Source organism: Malania oleifera, chromosome 2 (assembly GCF_029873635.1).
Source record: "Malania oleifera isolate guangnan ecotype guangnan chromosome 2, ASM2987363v1, whole genome shotgun sequence".
Classification (NCBI taxonomy): Eukaryota; Viridiplantae; Streptophyta; class Magnoliopsida; order Santalales; family Ximeniaceae; genus Malania; species Malania oleifera.
This window is the reverse complement of record NC_080418.1, coordinates 129,327,681-129,350,294: the sequence shown is the minus strand read 5'-3', so window position 1 is coordinate 129,350,294 and position 22,614 is coordinate 129,327,681. Positions and strand designations below refer to the sequence as shown.

At 38.2% G+C, this 22,614-nt stretch overlaps 1 protein-coding gene across 12 annotated transcripts in view; it reads left to right on the top strand.

Moving 5' to 3' along the window:
* The first annotated feature begins 250 nt into the window (after positions 1 to 250).
* The window catches only part of LOC131147780 (ABSCISIC ACID-INSENSITIVE 5-like protein 2), a 42,454-nt gene continuing 20,090 nt past the window's right edge, over positions 251 to 22,614 (top strand). For 2 of the 12 annotated variants that reach the window (XR_009134939.1, XM_058097342.1), the window contains exons 1-3: positions 274 to 413; positions 1,080 to 1,785; positions 1,947 to 2,018. Coding sequence is in view for 7 of the 12 variants with exons in the window: in XM_058097342.1 (XP_057953325.1) it covers positions 1,156 to 1,785; positions 1,947 to 2,018 (702 nt within the window). In the remaining 5 variants the exon portion in view is untranslated. Of the gene's footprint in view, positions 952 to 1,079; positions 1,786 to 1,946; positions 2,019 to 22,614 lie in introns of all 12 variants that reach the window. The other 10 variants (XR_009134938.1, XM_058097343.1, XM_058097346.1 and 7 more) reach the window with 9 other exon arrangements.

The following is a 22,614-nucleotide window of genomic DNA, read 5'->3' as shown; positions in this document are numbered from 1 at the left end:
TTTTATTATTTTTCAATTGTTAGATCCAATACACTTTTTGTTGTAAAGTGGATTTCGAAAGTCAAATGGTTAAGTAAAATAATTATAATAAAATTTATTTTCATTATAATAATTTTTTTAAGATGTATTATTTGTTATTTTGTTATTTTAACCTTGCACATCTTACACTATTTCAATTCAAATTAAGAAGGAAAATAAAATAATGAGAATTGGATGATTTATTATTTCCATTCCTTACAAATAAATAAATGAGGTTATTTTGAGCAAAAAAGTTTCACCTCAGCACTCAGCAAGTCGCCACCCCCACCATCTGCGTCACGCCTGCGCGCCTTCTGGGTACGTGGATTCCAGATGTAACATCACTGCCCACAAAGCCCTCTCTTTTTCTCGTTTCAGATCAGATCCCAAGCCAGGTGGGCTTGATTTGTCCTCTTTGTTTTTTTCTGTTCTTGATTACAGAGTTTTGATTTTTCCTTTCTCCAGTCCTGCTCTTTTTTTTTTTTTTTTTTTTTTATTTGGGGGAAACAAAGAATAGAATTTCGTTGCTGAAGCATGAAGTGGCTTGTCCATCATTTTATGTGCGATGTTTTGTGGAATGATTTGTGGGTTTGTTTTCTTTTGTCCTCTGGGCTGATTGTCGTTCTTTGTTTCATGCGAGATGGCTTGGACTTGTTATTATTTGCGTATGAATTTAATGAGTTTTAGGCTTGTTTTGCTGTTGATCTGGGCAACTGGGATTGTTTTAGTGAGCGTTTGTGCGTTTCTTGTTATGCTCTCCGTCTTTAATTATCTACATTTTATATAATTTTTGTCTGCGGACACCATCCTCTTGTTTCGGTTGTTTTTAAGTTGAAAATCTCCGTGGCCATTTTTTTTCCCCCTAGCATCCTTGCTTTGAATTATGGAATTGATAATCAATAAAGGGTGGATAAGAGTTTGTTACAGGAGGAGGTTCTCTCTCTCTCTCTCTCTCTCTCTCTCACACACACACACACACACACACACACACACTTCTGACCAGAATTTCCATTATTAGGTATTAGGCTATTGAACTTTTTTAGGTTCTGCTTGTTTTGCAGTTAATGCTGCATTATTTTGATTCTTGAATGTGACAACAATGATGATGATAGGTTTGTCAAGCTCGAAAATTCGTGAATGGGGATTCAGACAATGGGTATACAAGGGGGTGGCCAACAATCTCATGTTCAGCCATTGACAAGGCAAAATTCATGGTATAACCTCACCCTTGATGAAGTTGAAAATCAATTGGCAGGCTTGGGGAAACCATTGGGTAGCATGAACCTTGACGAGGTTCTTAAAAATGTATGGTCAGCAGGAGTGAATCCAGCCATGACAATGGATGTTGACAACACTTCACCTGCATCTCTGCAGCGACAAGCCAGCCTATCATTGGCTAGGGCACTAAGCGAGAAGACAGTTGACGAGGTGTGGAGGGATATCCAACAAGGACAGCAAAAGAAGGGTAGTGTAGAGATGAAAGGTCAAGAAAGAGAAACGACTCTTGGCGAAATGACTTTGGAGGATTTCTTGGTAAAAGCAGCAGTTTTTGCTGAAGGTTTGGATACAGCTAGTGCAATGACCCCACAAGGTTTTCCACGACAAATGGGATTGTTGCAGTCCCCTTCAATTGGCACACAATTGGATGCACCATTGTTGGGGCGGAAAAGAGATACCCCAGATACGCTTGAGAAAACCGTTGAAAGGAGGCTAAGAAGAAAAATCAAGAACAGGGAATCTGCTGCCCGTTCACGAGCTAGAAAACAGGCAGGTCTTTGAGTGTGTTTGCTTGTCTTTTTTGGATATTAATCACAATCCCCCCACCCCCCTGGTTTACATACAACCTAGTTTTGGAAACTAATTACAGTTTTTGCGCTCCCCTTCATTTACCTATAACCTCATAAACATTTTCATGTGGTAATGTGCAGGCTTACCATAATGAGCTGGTGAGCAAGGTTTCGCATTTGGAAGAGGAGAATATAAAGCTTAGGAAAGAGAAGGTAGGGAACAACCTGCCCTTCCGTGTTAAGCATCCATTTTTTTTAATTAACAAAGTTTTTTATTTTTACTTTGTTTACATGTCTTCTTTTATTCACTGATATTCCTTCTAATTCTATGAGCACTTTGTTTTTGTTGAATTAATAATGCATGAGAAACAAGCTCTAATCAAAACACGTGTAATGATTGCATCTTGACAATTATTTCCAATTGAGCAGGCTGATTGGAGTTCTAATAGTGTCATTCTTAATCAATTAGCATCTTGGATCTGTCATATTCTGTGTGTCCTTGTAGCATGTGTAGTTTAGAACTTTGGATAATCATGATTTCGTATCAATATTTGTTAAATATCAGCTAGTTATTTTTTGAATAATTAATCTCTTTGTGCATCAATTCCTAATTATGACATTCTACAACAAATGCAACCCCTTTGGAAGACATTGCAGGAATTGAAAGTTCACCTTCTCTCTCTTTTAGTTCCTTATCTGTTTCTTCTATGCTCTTTCATTCTTTGAAAACCTTCCCACGTTGCACAAGTTTTTTAGGTACCTTTTGCCGATGAGTTTAAAGTACCTTTTAATGGGTTCACACCATTTGACACATTGACAACCACAAGAAATTGGACTTTTTACAATCTCGAAGCATCTATAGATGATTTAATGGGGTCACATCATTAAAGACATACGAGATGAGAAATTTCACATTCTAGAGATGTGAGAAATTCTAGAGGATATTTATAAGTAGAAATAAGACAGAATATGTGAAATGTAATTTGAGTCAGAGTAGGAGGAATATTGGAGGAAAGATTAAACTTGATGGTCAAGAAATTAATAGCACTAATAGATTTTGACGCCTTGGATATATTTTAGAAGTTGAAGGAGAAATTGAAGAAGATTTGATGCATAGAGTTAAAGTAGGTTGGGTAAAATGGAGATGTGCTATGTGAGCATGGAATACCCTTCAAATTAACAAGAAAGTTTTATAGGATGACTATGCAACCTGCTATGCTATATGGATTAGAATGTTGGACAACTAAGAAACAATATACCCAAAAAGTAAAAGTTGCCGAAATGAGAATGCTAAGTTGGATAAGTGGTATAATGTTAAAAGATAAATTATGGAAAGAACATATTCGCGGTAAGTTAGATGTAGCTCTTGTAGAAGATAAGATAAGGGAGTGGTGACTTAGATGGTTTGAACATTTTGTAGCGTAGGCCAAATAGTGCACTAGTGAGAAGTGAGTTAGTTACAGTAAGGGGTGGTAGAAGGGGTAGGGGTAGATCTAAATTAACTTGGAATGAGATAGTAAGTAAGGATTTAATAGTTCTGAAATTTTGGAGGAAATTGTCCATGATCGTGTAAATTGGCGGAAAAGGATTCATGTAGCTAACCCTACCTAATGGGACTTAAGGCTTGGTTTGTTGTTGTTTTCTCTTGCAATTTACTGAAAAGTAGGGCTGTGATTGTGAGGGTTAAATATTTTAAATGAATTAATGCTGACTTCCTATCAGAATACAATAGATTTTTCGTTTCATGATTAGTCACCATTATGCCATTGGTATCTAGCTTGTGTAAACTCATGTTTTAGAAGAACTGTTATAGGGCAAGCTTGTAAGTTGCATTACTATAGGCTGTTTTTGGCCATAGTTTGGTGGTGAACGCTATGGTTAACATATTCAAGGTTAGCTTCTTTTCCTATCACTTAAGCTTGTTTTGACATCTAAAGGGAAAATTTAAACCCAACTTGCTTCCACCAGAGTTTCACATGTTAATATTATATTTTTGGTGGTATAGATGAGTTTAGGTTTTAGTATCCTAGGGATTTGGAAATTCAAAATTCCATTCCAAGGGCATTTTAGGAATTTAAATATTTAGATTGCATGGCATTCAAGTTTTTAGGTTGCTTGGTTTTCAAATTCTTAGTTGTTTAGTTATGAATACTCTTTTTAATGTCCTTTTCTTTGTTAAATTGGAGTTTGAAAAGTTTTTTCCTATCTAAGAAGACTTTCTTGGATACTTGGCCTTATGGCCTTTTATGTTAGCAAAGCTTGCAAGCAAAATTGCACACTATTGATGTATAATTTTTTTGTGCTAGTTTTGGCATAGTTTTATATTGAGTCTCTATTAGTTTCTTCTACATGAGACTCCTAGAAGGCCTCAAGCCCTCAATGAGACTCTAAGATTTATCTTCTCACATTTATTTTATATTCAACATTATTTGACCACTTAAAAACCCTCATTCAGAAGTCCCTAACCTTTTCCATTGTCAAGCTCTAAGCTCTAAACTTAACAGTTGATAAAAACTTTTCTTTTTCTCGTTCATGTCTCAACTAATATATCATTGCACCCGTCCTTAGATCTATCCTTTTTTCACTTTTCATAAACCCATTCTCTAGAATTTCAATGAATAAATTTTCTTTTCTCATTCAAGCTTTGGCCAATATTCTATTGCATCCCTGTTTCGGTATACAAATTCCATAACCTTTCCTGATCTTCCTAATTCCTATTTCCAAAATCTTAACAATTAACATGTGTTTTTCTCATTCAAGCATCAATCCATATTCTAATCTGTAAATTCCAGAACCTAAAATGAATCCACAAGCTGAAAAAAAATAGAAAAAAAGAGAAATGCTCATCTGATGAAGGTGATATGTCGTTCCCTTCTCCTTAGCATCCTGATGCTTTGAGCTCTTAAGCATGGCGACACTCTCATCAACCTCCTTCCTTAATCCCTTCTCTTATCCTGCAACAAAAATTTTTCATCTTCATAAATTCTTTCTTTGCTATCATCATCTGCTCTTCAAATCTCCTGCCGTCACCACGTAATAAGGTTGTCTATGTCTCCTGATCTTCGAACCTCCTGCAAACACCATGAAACAAGGTCGTCTCTATGGACCAGTGTCCCCATTTGAAACGTTGATGCTGCGCCCATACCCGTACTCTTTTTGTGTCGAGCCCTAAAGGTTGAAGCTCCTCTATCTAAGCCTGAAGCTCCTCTCACTTCAAACCATTTTGGTGAATACACTTTTGAACTTCAGAACCTAGGACGACCTACCCCCGGTTCCCAATAACAGGCATCTTTATGCTCCGTGACTCAGACGACGATGTGGGATTTTCGTCATCTACCTCGACAGCTCTAGTATTTGATTTGAGGTAGCCTTTTCTTTTCACCTTCTCCCTCTTGGCGGCTGACTGCATTGCCAGTCTCATGAGGGATTGAAGTGGAAATGGGTGAACACGCCACTTTTAAAACTGAAAGAAGGTGATTACTATAACTTGACTGGATGCGTTGAATTTTTGCATCATTGAATATGCAGGTAAGCTTGTCTTCTTCATCGTCTTGGCTAAGGAGGAACTTGTGTGGGTAATGAAGTTGATGGGGATGTTACGTGCAGCCAATGAAGGGGGTGCAGTGAGCTGCGGTGGAATTTTGTACCATAAGGCTGAGAGTAGTGTGTTGGTAAAGGTCCTTGAAAATGGTAGGGGAAGATTCTTACGATTGACGAAGGCCAATAGCAAGATTTTCTACGACATACGAATTCTAGAAGGTGACCGGGAAAAAAGGTTGGGGGATTTCCTTTGTGCCTTATGGGATTATCTGAGCTGTCAAGTGACAGACCCAATCCAAACAGTGTAGATGGAGATGTTTTAACTGCGGGTCTTCGACCATTTAGAGAGTTGAGGAGGTAAAGGAGAGGACTAGCATGTTTTAGAGGTTATCATCTTACTTCTCTTATGCAGACATGGCCAGATGTGCACTGGTGATGAGAAAGGAAGAGGTAATGAAGATAACTCATTACCAAAGTGGTTCGAGAGGCCATGCAAGTATTACCAACCCTATCCCCTTGTACAAATGAGGGTGAGGAGTCTTCCATGGGGCCAACATTAGGGGTGTAATTGGTTTTATTTGTCTTGGTTTTGCCCAAAATCGAAAACTGAACCAATTTTGTCAGTTTTTTATTTTACAAATTGAAACCGCACCGAAAACCGACGGTTTTAAAAAAACTGAAAACCGACTACTATCGGTTCAGGCTGATTAAATATCAGTTTTTAAGTGATATAAAAATTTTAATTTAAGAAAAGCCCAAGTAGGAGGGCATGGTCTAAACATTTTATTAAGGCCCAGTGGAGAGCACTGGGTCCAGCTATTAAGGCAAGCCCAACTAAAAAAAAATTAAGAATTTGGCAAGGGCCAATTGCCAACAGTGCAGCCTAGGCGCAGCCTTCAAAGGCTGTGTACACATAGTTAGGAGTTGTTTTACTTGAGTATGTTTAAAGGGTGGAAGGGTTGTCCCTTCAACCCTCAGCTGATGTGGGACAAATTTGTCTCACTTCCCAAAGCCAACACTCATGATCAAGCCTTCTCCAGGTCTCCTGCTGTGCACTATTTGCTTGTCCCACATTGGAAAGTAGGAAACTCTAAGGACTCCCCTCTTTTGTATAAAAAACTTCCCTCCCTTCCTCAACATTTTCTATCCATCTTAACAATATCAATTCTTGAGACTAATATATAATGTTAATTAGTATAAAATCCAGTTTGAAAATCAGTAATAATATACTGTAAATATAGAAATTAAAATAAATATAAGTAATCGGTTTTTGGGTTTTTTTGGTTTGGTTTTGTTGTCAAACCGAAGCTGAAAATGAGTTTTTTGTAAAACTAAAACCGAAACCAAAAACCAAGATCGAGAAACCGAACCAAAATGTTAAACTGTTTGGTTTTGGTCTGGTTTTTGGTTTTTCGGTAATTTTTGTACACCCCTAGCCAACAGGGATGGTTGCAGACATGGCAGCACTTCAAAAGTCTAATTTTTTTGGGCAGAAGAAAACCAAGGCTGTGTGGGTCATTAAAAGGAAGGGACCAAATGCTGCAGAGGGTCCGAATTCAGAATAACAGCAATTAAGGTCAGTGACAGAGGCAGAGAAGGGCAATTGAGATCAAATCAATTTGGTTGTTGGGGGGTGGGTGGGTGGGTGAAAGGACAGTTTGGATCTAGAAGAACCAGGGGCAGAGGGTATTACTGAAGAAGCTTTTATGAGTAGCAAGATGCAAGATGTCCTTTACAACCTAGTTGCGCTGCCATCTATAGCTCCATTAGTGAGGATGAACTCAACATCTAAAGGGAAAACAAAGGATGATTTAATATATGATTTAGAAGAGGAGATGGACAGTACATGTAAATCGGAGAAGGAGCTGCTTTTGGTGGACCAGTTGAGAGCTGATTTCGAAAAGGAAGGGCTGGTTCAGAGATTTGAAGGTTTTAGTGGAGATCCTGAAGAGGCTGGATTATTCAAAGCCGATATTCCTCAGATTTTACTTTAGCTGATCAGATGAGGGCTGAGGCTGAACTTGATGAAGAGAACTGGCTATTTCAATTATTTGAAGGTGCAATTGAAGATGTGGATCTGAATGGCAATACCTTATTACAAATGGATAATGCTAGTCAACATGGGGTTCTTCGTTGTATACAGACAGGTAAGGACTTTATTAATCATTTTTCATATCATTTGATTGCCTTCAATGATAATCTTCTTGATGTCGATAACTTGGATGTTTCTTCCTTGGATGGGGGGGGGGGGTTAAATGTTGGGAAGGAAGGCGCTTCTTTGAGGGATTCGGGTCCCTCTAGAACTAGTATTGGTATCCTTCCCCTTACTACTCAGCATCATCTTATTTCTAATGGTCTATGCCAAAGGGAGGGTTCTTGTAGGGGAGAGGGTTGTGAGTTTAGCTCTGAGGGAGGTGATAGAGACTTGATGGACTCGCACAAACTCCTAGAAGAACTAGGCCTGAAACTAGTAGACTTTGTAGGAAAGGAGGTGAGGTTGGGTTTGAGCCTTAGAACCTAAGAGAGGAGGAAGAAGAAAGTTAAAAAAGAATTAAGAAATTTGGTTTTCTCCATTAATTAATTTGGGGGGGGGGGGGGGTTGGGGACTGAGAGAGTTGAAAGTGGGTTAAGGTATGAGGATTGTCAGTCAGAATGTGAGAGGTCTAGGGAGTGTGAGGAAAAGAAGTCTGATAAAAGAAGTGCTGTCTAAGACTACTCCTTGGACATTTTTTTGATTCAGGAAACTAAACTAAAGACGATTGATGAAGGGATTATTATTAGCATTTGGGGTGGCCATTGTAGGGAATGAGACTTCTTACCTTCCCGAGGTGCCATTAGCAATGTTCTTTCTAGTTATTTGGGACTCTCGATCTATCTTTAAAGTGGATTATTTGGTTGGGTTCCTTGCCTTTTTTGTTCTTGTTGAAGTGTAAGGGAGGGGCCAATGGTGGATTCCTTTGTGTATGGTTCTCCTAGACAAACTCTTAGGAGTGCTTTTTAGGATGAGATGAGTTGTATTACATTTTTTGGGTTTTGCTCTCCTAGGTGGTTAGTGGAGGGGATTTTAATGCAGTTAGGTTTGTGGGGGAGATGAGAAGGAGGGGTCGGGCGGGGCAGTTGTAATGCTAGTGGGTAGCAATTTGATTCGCTTGTCAAGTAGTGTGGCTTGAGAGAGCTTCTTTTAAGCAACACTTCTTTTACTTGGTCCATGGTGTTGGTAGAGGGATGGCTAATAAATTGGATAAATTTATGTTTTGTAGTGACTGGGAGGACGAATTCCCCAACCTTACTCAAACTGTTCTCTCGAGATCTACTTCTGATCATTTCCTTATTATGTTGGAATCAAGCAGGTTTTCATGGGGTCCAACTCCTTTTAGGTTTGAGAATATGTGGCTGGACCATGCTTCTTTTAAGTCCTTAGTGAGGATTTTGTTGAAGAGGGCATAGGGAGGAGTTTGGAAGGGTTTAGGATTATAAGGAAGTTGAAACGTTAGAAGGAGAATCTGAAAATTTGGAATAAAGAGGTGCTTGGGGATGTTAGAATTAGAAAAGCTAGTATCTTAGGTGATTTGGATTTTTTGGATTGGAAAGAAGAGGAGACTAACTTTTGGATAGTGAGGAGGCCAAAAGGCCTTTTATTTAATTTTTTAAATGATATGGAAGAGGTGATCTTTAAGGAAGTGAAGAGTTGGAGACAAAAGACCAAATTTAAATGGATTCGAGAAGGAGATTGTAATATTGGCTTCTTCCATAGGTTAGCTAATGATAAGATGAGGAAAATTTTGATTAGAGAGTTGGAGGTTCGAGGAGGGAGAATTATTAATGACCCTAATAGAATAGCTTCTGAGATCTCTAATTTCTTCAATAATCTTTATTCAGAAAAAGAAGGTTGCAGACAGATGGTTGACAGTCTAGAGTGGAATCCCATCTCTAGAGATCAATGCTTTGGCTTAAGAGACCTTTTAAGGAGGAGGAGGAGGAGGTGAAGGGGGTAGTTTTTGGGATGGATAGGGATAACGCTTTGGGTCTGGATGGTTTTAATCTTTTTTTTTTTTTCCCAAGATTGCTGGGATAGTATTAAGGATGATTTGCTTAAAGGCTTTCAATTATGGGAATGGGATTTTGAGTAAGAGCATTAACTCTACTTTTATTACCTTAGTGCCTAAGAAATGTAGGTCTATCAAGGTAGAGGACTATGGACCTATTAGCCTAGTATTATGTGTTTTATTAGATTATCACCAAAGTTCTAGCTAATAGGCTGAGTGCAGTGCTTCATTAGACCATTTCAATAGCTCAGAGTGCTTTTGTGGGGGGCAAACAAATAATGGACACCATTTTGGTGGCCAATAAGGTGATGGAGGGTATTCGAAGGAGGAAGAGGAAGGGATAATATTCAAATTGGATTTTGAGAAGGCTTGTGATAGAGTTAATTGGACTTGTTTGGACAATATTTTTGTGAGAAAGGGTCTTGGTGAGCGGTGGGGCTAGTGGTTAAGGGGTTGTTTATCCAATGCATGGTTCTTTGTTGTTGTGAATGGGGAACCTAGGTCTTGGTTTAAGGCTTCTAGAGGCATTATACAATGAGACCTGCTCTCATCGTTCCTGTTTGTCTTTGTAGCTGATATGTTGAGTAGAATGGTGGATAGGGTTGTGGATCAGGGGTTGGTGAAAGGTTGAAAGCGGGGAGAGTGGGTGTGGTGGTTTCTCACCTTCAATTTGTGGATAATACTATCTTATTTCCAGAGGATCATAGGCCTTCTTTCAAATGTATTTTGGGTATCCTCGTCTTTTAGAGTGGTTTTTAACTTATTTAGGGGTCCATTTAGGGGCAATCCCAGATCCATGGATTTTTGGAATTCGTGGTGGAAAAGTGGTCAAGAGTTTGGATGGTTGGAAGGGGAAATTTTTTTCCCTTGGGGGCAGAATTACCCTTATCTAGGCTTGTTTATTTGGAGTTCCCTTATGTTATTTGTCAATTTTTAAAATTCTAGTGCGGATTATGAATAAGATTGAGAAAATAATGAGAGATTTCTAATGGTTAGGAGTTGGGGTTTTCAAGATCATTTTGTTAGATGGGAAGAGGTCTGCAGGTCTTAAAAGGAGGGAAGGCTGGGTCTTGCAAATTTGGTGTCTAAAAACATTGCTCTCCTAGCTAAATGGATATGGCATTTTCTCTTAGAAGATCACTCCCTTTGGCATAAAGTGATTAAACGTAAGCATGGGTTGGATGTGAATAAGTGGGATGCCACTGTTAGTGTGTGATGTTCTTAGGAGAGCCCATGGAAATCTATTTCTCAAATTTATCCCTTATTCACTCCTCACATTAGTTTTGTTGTGGGGAGGGGTTCCCGGATTCATTTTTGGAAAGATCCATGGTTGGGGAATGATGTTCTATCCACCTCTTTTCCTCGCATCTTCCAATTGAGCTTAGGGCAAGATAGTATGATTTTTTTTTTTTTTTGTGGTCAATTTAGGTAGCCCTTTAGTTTCTTGAAACTTTCATTTTAGAAGATCTCTAAATATAGAGAGATGAGGGAACTTTACTCCTTGTGGTTGTTATTGAATAATAGTCATCTTTCTTCATATCGGGATACTCGGTCATAGGCTTTGGATCCTTCGGGGGTTGATTCTCGTAAACCTTTTTTTGAGTTTTTGATCCATTCCAACTCTTGTTATCCACTATTTTCACGTATTTGAAAGGCTAAAGCTCCCCCAAGATTAAGCCTTTCATTTGGTGACATTGCTTAATGGAATCAATACTAATAATCTATTGCAAATTAGGAGATCTTTGAAGACCTTATCTCCAGATGTTCTTTGTTATTTCAATTCTGAGTCGGTTCCTCATTTGTTCTTGTTGAGATATTGATTAAATGAATGACCTAACTTGAAGGTAGGCCCCTCCCTCTATTTAATATACAAATCCAATACATTCTAATGACAATAATGTTGTCATTAACTTAACTCTCACTAATTAACATACTAACACACTTAATTATAATACTAAAAGACATAAATAACCTCTGACACTCCCCCTCAAGCTGGAGCATAAATGTCATATGCTCCTAGCTTGTTACAAATAAATTTAACATGAACATCCCCCAAAGCTTTGGTAAACAAATCAGCAAGCTACATATTAGACTTCACATAAGTGGTAGTAATGAGCTTCCACCCAAGTTTCTCCCGAACAAAATAGCAATCAACTTTGATGTGTTTCTCCGCTCATAAAAGATCGGGTTGGAGGCAATATGAAGAGCAACTTGGTTATCACACAACAACTTTATGGGATGAGAATGTGAAAAACCCAATTTTTCCAACATGTTCTTCAACCAAATAAATTCACAAGTAGTGTGAGCTATAGCTTTATATTCTGATTCAACACTTGACTTGGCCACCACAGTCTGTTTATTACTCTTCCAAGAAACCAAATTACCACCAACCAAGATATAGTACCCAGTTATGGATCTTTTGTCGGAAGGCGACCCGACCAATTTGCATTTTTTATATCCATGAATATAAGTGTGACCTTGATCATGATATAAAAAACCTTTACATAGTGCACCTTTGAGATATCTCAAGATGCGAATTACTACGTCCCAATGACTTGTCCTTGGAGAATCTAGAAATTGGCTCACAACACTTGTTGCAAAAGATATATTTGACCGAGTGACTATGAGATAATTCAACTTTCCGACAAGTCTTCGATATTGTCCAGGATTAAGTAGCAAATCACCCATATTTGGCAGGAACTTGCTGTTAGGATCCATAGGTGTATTAGCCGGTTTGGATCCTAACAATCTAATTTCATCCAACAGATCAAGAAAATACTTCCTTTGTGACAAAATAGTTCCATATGAGATCTGAATGCTTCTATACCCAAGAATTATTTCAATGGCCCCAAATATTTGGTTTGAAAATTAGTCTGTAGAAAAAGTTTGAGACTCTGAATACCTTTGTCATCACCACCTGTAATAACAATATCATCCACTTTATGAAGGATCCTACTTGATGAAGTATGACGATAAAACACAAAATGATCTGTTGCACACCGACGAAGACCAAACTCAAGTACTACAACACAGAAATGTCCAAACCATGCTCTGGGAGACTGTTTTAAGCCATATAGTGCCTTTTTGAGCTTACACACTAAGCTTGATTCCCCTTGAGCAACATACCTAGGTGGTTGCTCCATGTAGACCTCCTCCTGAAGATCACCATGCAAGAAGACATTTTTCACATCTGACTGATATAGAGGCCAGTGACGAGTAGTAGCCAAGGAGATGAACAAATGTACAGATGTAAGTTTGGCAACTGGAGAAATGGTGTCATAATAATCCAAAACATACAGCTGAGTATACCCTTTAGCAACAAGGTGAGCCTTTAGACAAGCCACAGAACCATCAGGGTTGACTTTCACGGTGTGTACCCAGCGACAACCAACTAGAGGTTTGTCAGGAGGAAGATATACCAAGTCCCAAGTGCCATTGTCTTGTAAAGCATTTCATCTCTTCAACCATATCATTCCTTCACCTAGAGTGGGCTAAGGCTTTTGAATAGATTTAGGAAGGGTAGTAGATGATAAAGCAATAACAAAACAATAATAGGAGGGTGATAAGAAGTCGTAACAAACATAATTGGAAATGGGATGCTGGTACATGTTCGTTTACCTTTCCGAAGAACAATGGGAGGATCAACATCAGGGGAAATATGATCATCAAACGAGGAAACCAAAGGCGTGGTAGTAGAAGCTAGAGTGGACTCTCTTCCTTGGAGTTGCCATCGTGAATACACCTGCAAATTAGGATGATCGATATGATGAGAAGGACTCAAACTACATGGAGACCTAGATGATGGTTGGGCAAGGACAACAAAGTAGAATATGGAAGATTAGGCAGAGAAGAGACTAATTGAGCTTAGAAGCACTTAGGGACTGGGTGTAGACTCAAAGAAGGTAACATCTGCAGAAACAAAGAAGTGATGCAACATAGGACTATAACAACAATATCCGTTTTGAGTATATGAGTAGCCTAGAAAGACACATTTTATAGCATGAGGATCCAATTTATCCACCCTAGGAGTTAGTTGATGAAAAAAAGACACACTTGAACATACGAGGAGGGAGGGAAAATAAAGGTGAATTAGGAAAGAGAATGGAGTAGGAAATTTTACCATTAAGAATAGAGGATGACATCCTGTTGATTAGATAGCAAGTAGTAAGTACAACATCATTCCAGAACATTTTAAGTACATGCATTTGATAAAGTAAGGTGTGAGTGATTTCAAGGATATGTCTATTTTTTCCTCTCTGCAACACCATTTTGTTGAGGAGTGTGGGCACAGGATGATTGATGGACAATACCAAACTGAGTCATATAAGTAGTGAATTGTGAATTGAAACACTCTTTAGAATTATCACTTCCAATTATTTGAACCATCAGACCAAATTGAGTCTTTATTTTAGAACGATCTTTTATTAAATATAGCCAAGTCATTCTTGAATAATCATCCACAAAGGTTACAAAGTACTGGAAACCCAACTTGGACACAACTCTACTAGGACCCCAAACTTCAGAATAGAATAACATGAAAGGGCTTGTAGCTTGTTTATTGACTTGGGAAGCGAAAGGGACATGATGGTGCTTTTCCAACTGACAAGACTCACAATCTAGACTAGAAAACTCAAATCAGGAACAAGGAGTTTTAACTTTTCTAGTGAATGATGACAGACTACAATGAATTTGAAAAAGTGTGGCAGCAGCAATGTAGGCGGTAGAAGTAGATAGTGGCTCAAAGTGATAAAGTCCACTAGCTTTACGCCGTACGCCAATCGTCTTCCTTGTCTTCAAATCCTAAATAGCCACAAAATCAAGGAAGAATGTTATAGAACAATTCACGGATTTAGTGATCTTGCTAACGGACATAAGATTGAAGGAAACTTGGGAATATACAAAGCCGAAGGAAGCGAAATAGAAGAAGTGGGATTTACAGTCCCAATTCCCTTGACTGTAGTGGTGGATCCATTAACAAGAGTAACACAAGGTAAATTCGTAGGATACTGAAGAGTAGAGAAGAAATTAGATATACCTGTGATATGATTGGTGCTGCAGAGTCTATGACCCAAGGACTAGGACAACAAGTATTGGATGACAGACATATTGTGGGATTACCTGTTTGGGCAAGAGATGCAATGGGAAGAGAAGCTTGTTGTGACGTTTGATATTGCTGGAACTTGGAATACTCTTCCGCTGACATGGATACGATACGTTGCCCCCCCCTGTGGAGTCGGTGGTGGCTGCATTGGCTGCCCCCAAAGGTGTGAAGTCTATGGTGGCTGCATTGGCAACATGTGAAGGTCTAACCATGGAGATCCCAACACTGCTCTGTTGTATGATTATTTTGTCCACAATGAGTGCACTTGCGAGGAGTGCCTCTACCTCGTCCATCTCTACCACCACGACCACTCGAACCACCTCAATAACTTTTGCACTTGTTTGGTAGAGAACTAGAATCACCCTTTCTAGCAAAGGCTGTCCTTCCAGAGCTAGACGCGAGAGCAAGAGAATGTGCGCTAAAGGAAGCACAAAGGACACGAGAATAAACGTTAGAAAATGATGGTAACTTTGCACTACTAAGTATCAAGGACTAGACTTTGCCTCAAACAGGGTTGCAAGCTCGCTAGAACCCAAAGATCTGTCATCTGCTTAGACCTGGCAAAATGGATAAAAATCTGTAAATCCGAACTGAATCCGATCCGCATATTAAATGAGTCGAATATGGTTTGAACTTTTTTATCTGCCTCTAAATGAGTCAGTTAGCGGATTTAGGATTTTATCCAATGGATTCCCTTTATCCACTAACTAATGTTTAAATTCATTGATAATCCGATATGCTCATGCTTATTAAACATCAAATCAATTAGCATAAGCTTTATTGGCCAAGGTCTAGTCTCACACTCTACTCTATCTCACATTCAAACTCAAGTCCAAATGCTCAATTTTTTTGTTATCAAAATAAAAGTTTCTAAATTTATGCTTTGAAAAATGAAAAAAATTATAATTTTGTGATTAGTTATTAAATGTTTAATATATTACCAAATTATATTTTTTAAAACAACTTCGGTTATTGTGTTATAAAATAAATTGTTCATTGGATGGTAAAAAAAATTATATTAGGGATGAGAATGACGGATTATCGGCCATCTGCCACTGATTATCCGATCTAAACTGCCATAAATCCGCAACTTAAATGAGCCAGATATGGATTGTAATATTCTCACCCGATAATCCACCTAATCCGCTATGGATTATCTGACCCGATCCACTTTGCCAGGTCTACATCTGCTCTCTCTGCTTTTGCATCTCATGAACATTCATGGTTATAGGTTGCACGACGTTAAGCTCCTCATGAATACGTTTCTTCTCTCCAAAATAACCTGCTATGTTTCAATCTCCTTGTTCTAATTGAAAGTACTCTTGAGATAAATCATACGTACGTGTAATGTTATTAGAGTATAGAAGCTTGACATATCCCAAATCTCTAGATCATGCACATCTGTGCAATTTGTGGCTCCATAAAATTCCACAAGAAGGAAACAATCAAGGCATCTTCTTGAATCTACACTTATTTTCTCTTCTCATCATAAGGATTAGGTTGGAGCAAGTGGTTAGATTTTCCTAGTCCAACTAATAAGCCGAACAGCTTAAGACCATTGAACAGAATTCTTTCTGTCCAACTTTTGAGTTGTTATCTGTGCAACGATGAAGGAAACATATTTTTGGGATTCATAGACTCCATCCCAACACTCACAAACTTGCAGCCACACGAATGTCAAACAAGAAGAACAATCAAAACTAATTGGGACAATCACAAACTGCGTTGAACGACTTACCAACTGATGTAACACTGCCAAAACCTCACAACTTAACTTAAAAACACTGCTGTTGTTCCAAGAAACTCAAAGAAGCCTTTACGAACATCGAACAACTAACGGATTACCATGAGTGCATGGTCGAAAAAGGTTGTTGATCTTTGAGCCAAAAACATGCCCAATGGCTTGATAATATAGTCTAGAGAAGGAATCAGAACATGGCAGAGGGAAAAGAAAAAGAAAAAGAAAAAGAAAAAGGTGGCTGGAAACTCTCTCACGCGCCAATGCGTGGGGTTGGCACTGCCGGCATTTGGCCGGCACGTGGAGGCGTGTTGGACACTTGCCGTATATGGGGTTTTGTGGGGTAGGCTTTAGAGGGTTTTGTTTTTGGCTGTATGGTTGGTTTTGTGAAATAATGAAGGGTGGATGTGGATCTGAGAAGGGCAGTGATGGGAAGGTGTTTTCTGGCTACGACTGAGTATGACAGGGTTTAGGTTGGATCACGCTCTGATACCGTGTTGAGATTTTGATTAAATGAATGACCTAACTTGAAGATAGGTCTCTCCCTTTATTTATAAATCAAATCAAATACATTCTACTGACAATAATACCCTTACTAACTCTCACTAATTAACATAAACATTTAATAATAATACTAAAAGACATAAATAACCTGTAACAGTTCTTTCGAAAGGGAAAAGGGTATGACTGCTCTGTGGAAGTTTGGAATTTTTGCAGGGCTGGGGGGTTTTATGGTTGGAGTGAAATGCACAGATTTAATCTGGGATAAAATTGTGTGGACAGCTGGTTTGGGGGAAGATTCATTATTTAGCTTCATTATGGTTCATTGGCTCTGGTTGCTTTAAGGGAGCTAGTTTTTTGGAAATTCAGTGAGACTGGAGGAATATTTTGCTTTGATATTTAAGGTTTTTCTTTTTTGGTGTTTTTAGTTTCTTTCCTTCTCTGGATTTTTCCAGAATTTTTTTGGGAGATGTCTTATTCTCCTCTTTGTAAATTCTTCTCTTTCTAATTAAATCTCTTCTTTTGTTATAAAAAAAATAAAATAAAAATAAATCCAGAACCTATTCCACCTTCCATTAACCCTAAAAACCAAACCCTGTTCCACCTATTCGTGAATGTAGAATAATCCCATACTTTGAGCTGTCATTTATCTTATAGTTTTGAAAGTTGAAAGGTCCTTCTGCCTTTCTATTTTTTTTTTCCAAAAAAATATATGACATTTATTAGCTTAGTTCCACGATGTTCCCATACCAAATGATTATCTTAGCTCAAAACTGTAGTTTTGTAGTTCCACTACATAAATTTGTCAAATTAGCTGCCCTCATCTATCAAAATTAGTTTACTTTGATTTTTTTAGTCTGTATAGTTTAATTTTGGATATAATTTTTTGTGTCCAAAAACAGAGGATAGAAGAAATGCATGAAAAATGTGTTTGATAAGTCATTTTTTACAAAACTAATTTTTGGATTGTGTCCCAAAAGCACACCTGTTTTTTGAGTTCTAAAAATGCAGTTTTTTTTTTATCAATTTGTGTGCCATCCAAAAGCCTCAATTCTTTCTCCTCATCTGCCATGTTTCACCTTCCTCCTCTTCCCTCACAGCTGCCATCCACCTTCTACTGCTGCCACTGCTGCCACTGACGCACCACAAAATGGAAGTTTTGGGATTATCCAAAGCATGATTTTTTCTCATTTTCAGAAATTAATCTCAAATTTAATTATCCAAGCACAGTTTCAATTACAAAATTTGCATAATACAACTTTTTTCATTTTCAAAAACAAGTATTGAATTTTTGAGCACCAAAGGAGGCTTTTTAGCAAATTTGTTTTATTTTGAAATTTGGGCCAGTATACAATATTTAATTTTTGATATCAACTTCAAATAGGAGTCATTGAAAATAGAGGATGAGGCACATTGGCATCTGGCAGGGATCTGTACCTCCCTGTTGAATAAACTACAGAAAAAAGAACAACGTTAATTTGGTAGGACTACAGAAGGCTGATTGGGAAATTTGATGAGCTTTGTCATTTGGAATTTGAAATCCCCTTATGAACTAGGGACAGTTAACTTTGATTAAGTCTACAACTGAAGTTCCCAGGAGGCCAATCCAAGCTCAAACCACAAAATCTGAAAAGATGCTTGCAGCTCACACCAGTTGTGCATCTGGTTGAAGTTATCTAGATTCTAAATTGGATATGCTGGGCTTTTCTCTATTGTTGTGTGATTCTTTCATCAAGATGTACATCAATTTGACACGAAGTAGGCCTTGCAAAGGATTGATAAAGTACTGTATTAAGATGTCAAGAAAGAACCTAAAATAAGCTTTTAAAATCCAAAAATTTAAATGAAATTGTAGAACACTAAAGAAGCAATTCTCACAGAGATTGAGTTCCATTTGGAGAATACTAGGTTGTTCAAATGATTCAGATTAACAGTATTTGTATCTACTTAGAGGGTGGGCTTCTCATTGTAATTACCATAATTTCCCCCCTTCCCGTAGATACATTTATGCAGAGAGTGAAAAAGGGAAGGAGGGTGCTGAGTAGAACAGAGGTTAAAAAGCGACCAAGTGTAGGAGCTATAGAATTCTAGAATTATGGTTTGAATTTGACATGGGCTCAGCTTGGGACCCTTTGTACTCTTGCCATTTACTATTGATTCTAACTTTTAAGCTTATTTTGTTAGCCAAAACAAATTTCTTTGCCTCATTATTATTTTTTTTTTTGTTGAGATTTTCAAGAATTTAGAGCACTTCGGTAACTTCTAGATTTTATAGACAGGAGTTGTAGTTTTTACTTGTGGGTGTTTTTTTGTAGCAGTAGGGCTTTGTTATTTTGTTGCACCTTTATGTATGGCCTTTAGTACCATTAATTCTTGTAGCCAAGCCAAAGTTTCAACTTTGTGAGGTTTTTATATTTGGGGTCTGGGTCATTTTAGAATTAAGAGCATTCTAGGCTTCTAGCAGCTCATAAGTATATATATGTTCTTTCCATTTAGGGGATCAGTTGAAAGAAGTTTGCAGTGGCGGCTGTACATTGGATTTACCCTAGGTGCAACACATAAGGGATTTAGGAATAGCTTCACAAAAGAGATACTCTGGAGTCGACCTCTGCCCATTCATGATGGAGGTTATGATGGTAGGCTTGCAGAGGGAGAAAGTTTTTGTTGAAAAACCTTTGGGTTTGGAAGAAAAAGGTGACAAGAAATATAAATGAGGACCTTTTTGGATGGCATCCAGAGCTTGTAGATTTGTGGCTACAGGATGGAAATTGTTTTGACTTTGTGCTGGGAGGACAAGCTAAGGATCTTCTCAGAATGAGAGTACAGGAGAAAGAACTTTGATATTTTTGGATGTCAATGAGAGGATGAGGTAAAGTGGTTTTTGAAGGCTTGGGCTGATTTCTGGTCAAAGAAAGGTCAATGTCAAATTATTTGGATATCAATGCAGTCAAGTGGCTTTTGAAGGCTTAGGCTGAGTTCTAATCGGAGAAGGTTCACAATCCATGAGTTCAAAAAAGGCGAGGAATAACACCATAATTTTGATGTTGGGGTTGCAGATTTGATGTTTGGGTTCTTTTTAGTTTTCGATTTTTATCTGTTTTTTTGTTTGGATTTTTCCAGCCTTTGCTAAGGAGATGTCTTATTCTCCAGGTTGTAAATTCTTAATCTATGAATATAATTCTTCTTTTTCTATAAAAAAAAAAATGTGACCTTTTCAAAAGGTTTTGAGTCAAAAGAATGGTGGACAAAATCTATCATCTTTAAAGAGTTGGGTGGGCTGGATCTTCTTGATTTATATTGAAGGTTCAAGGAAGGTAGAGAGTCTGTTGCTGTGTTGCGGGAAAGACAGAGAGCTGGATTGAATGGTTTCTGCAGTGTTTGTTGTTCGTTGGATTTTGCCTTAACTGTGGCTATAAATTGGCTTCTTCTCTCTCCTTCGATGAGAGTTTAGGGAAGAGTAAAAAGGGGGGTGGGGGAGAGATGAACTTTGCAGAAGTAGGTTGCTTGGAGCCTAAATAGTAATGAAGATGAAGCCTGTGAACATACAGGATCCTTTGTGAGTGTTGCTAGAAAAAAAGCTAGGGATGTGGAATGGTGAGCTGTGTTTGATGTAAATTCCAATTATACTTTACCTAAAAAAATGGGCCTAAAAAAGGGCTTGTATTTGGGCTGGAAGGAAAGCTGGGTGTAGGTTTTGGGGTTAAAAGGTAGCCTATTTGGGGAGTGGGGAAAGGGTTCTTGAGAAGGGAGGAGAGTTTTGTTGCACACAAGTAATAGGAGCCAAAGACTTTGGCGAGGGCCGAGAGGCTAGGCAATTCCCAAAAAGCTCAAGCGTGAACTATGGTAGGTGAAGGTGTTCTAATCGCTAAAGGAATTCCCTGAACTGATGGGAATAGGAAGAGGGGAAGGGAGAGAGGCAATTCCCATGAAGCTCAAGTGTGGATTTTGGCACGTGAAGGTGTTATGAACTTATGGCTTAAGGGACTCCCCAAACTAATGTGAGAGGAGAAAGATTAGGTGGGGGAGAGAGAGATATGCATCCTCTAAGAAGAAGGCAAAAAAGTGAGGCAAAAAGGTGTGACATGCCAATCTCTGACAAGAGAATGCCATGTCACATGGTTAAGGTGGAGAAAATAAAAGGAAACTGGAAGATCCCCCATCAAGAATAATTGGAGATATTTAAAAGGGGAAGGCAAGAAGATGTGAGATGTCATCCTCTAACAAAGAATTGCCATGTCACATCTCAATTAATGAAAAATGATAAATTGTTGAGTGGATGAGGTCATGACACATGGTTAGGGTGAGAACATAAAAGGAAACATGTGTCACAATGAAACGGGCAGGCACTTGAGCAGCTTAGGGAAAGGGTAGAGCGTTGGTATACTAAACCAAGATTCTCTAGAACATCCCAAGATAGGGATTGAAGACCCTGCTATGTGTCTTTGTGGTCAATCTCGGTGTGCACCACCAATTTTGACATCTTGTAAGAATGCAAATGTTATGTAATTAATAATTTTAAAAATTATGCACTTATAAATTTGACGTTGGTCAATTCTAAAAATTTTGACCAAAGTGGTAATTTTATGCATTTATATGGAGTTTATTAAGGATTGGGGTCCTAGAGTTTTGACCCTTGTAAAGCATATATCCAGCTTGGGCATGGGAAGCATGATTAGAAAGTGAGGTGATGTAGGACAGTAGAGAGGGGCAGAGAGGGGAGAAAAAACGAAAATACCCTAAAGTAATACATGTATTAATAGAACAGCCCCTAAAGGAAAAAAACAGTTACTAAACAAACATAGTTTCCAAATCAATACATAATTCCTAACTACCTAAGCTTATGCCTGAAATTTGTGTGTCAAATGGGCGGCATAAATGGTAGTCCTCTGCAATACTTCCCTGGACAAAAGGAATTCAACTTTGGAGAGTTTGACTTGTACCACTCTAACATAATATGACCCGCAAGTAAGCCAAGGAGCATTTGATGTAGGTTGGTGTCTCCATCAGACCTAATATTGACGAAAATCTCCTAGAGAAGAGCCAATAAACTAACTCATTATGCAAAATAGGCTTAACCTCATCTCATTTAGTGGTAGGGGAATGAGTGGTGCTTCAAGGGATTGCAAAACTTCCATGAGCTTAAGAAGACAAGGCTAGTGCCTCAGTGTGACATCAAATCCTCCACACCAAACACACATGGCTAATGTTCATGTGATAAGGAAAATCATGCATTTATTAGAACTAGGTTTTCTAACAATGGAGAATATGCCAATGGCATGGGCATGTGGTTTCTTGAAGGAATTTGTGGGATAGGTTGGGTGCAAACAATTATCATTTATCCACGATGTTGACAAAAGTCTACAATCCATATTGCTTGTGATAAATTTTTGCCTTATCTTAACAAACAACTCATGGATTTGACAAACAAGCTCAGAAATACAAGCATTAGGTTGTAAAAGGCACAAGGTCAATGGGTGCATGAAGTTTATTGCTTAATACATGCTTATTACTGGTGTGCCTATTCATAGATTTGTTATAAGCAAACTCAGGAGTAGTCTACGGTAAGTCCTAATTGCTTGTTTTTCTCCTACAATACACCTAAGTTGATCAGCCAAACTGCAATTAACAACATGAGTTTGACTATTAGTTTCGGGATGAAACTTGAGAACTAGACAAACCATGTTGTTTGACAACCTCCTTAGAAGAACAACTTGGGCACATTTGATGCTTCAAAGGTTTTACCACATGGAACGAAATGTCTGTTTTAGTGAATCAATTTACATTTCCTCAAGCTGTTTTAGGTAGTGCAAGAACAAAGTCCATACTCAAGTCTCTCCAATGCATGCGTTGCTAAGTAAAATGGGTATAAAGACGAGCAGTTGG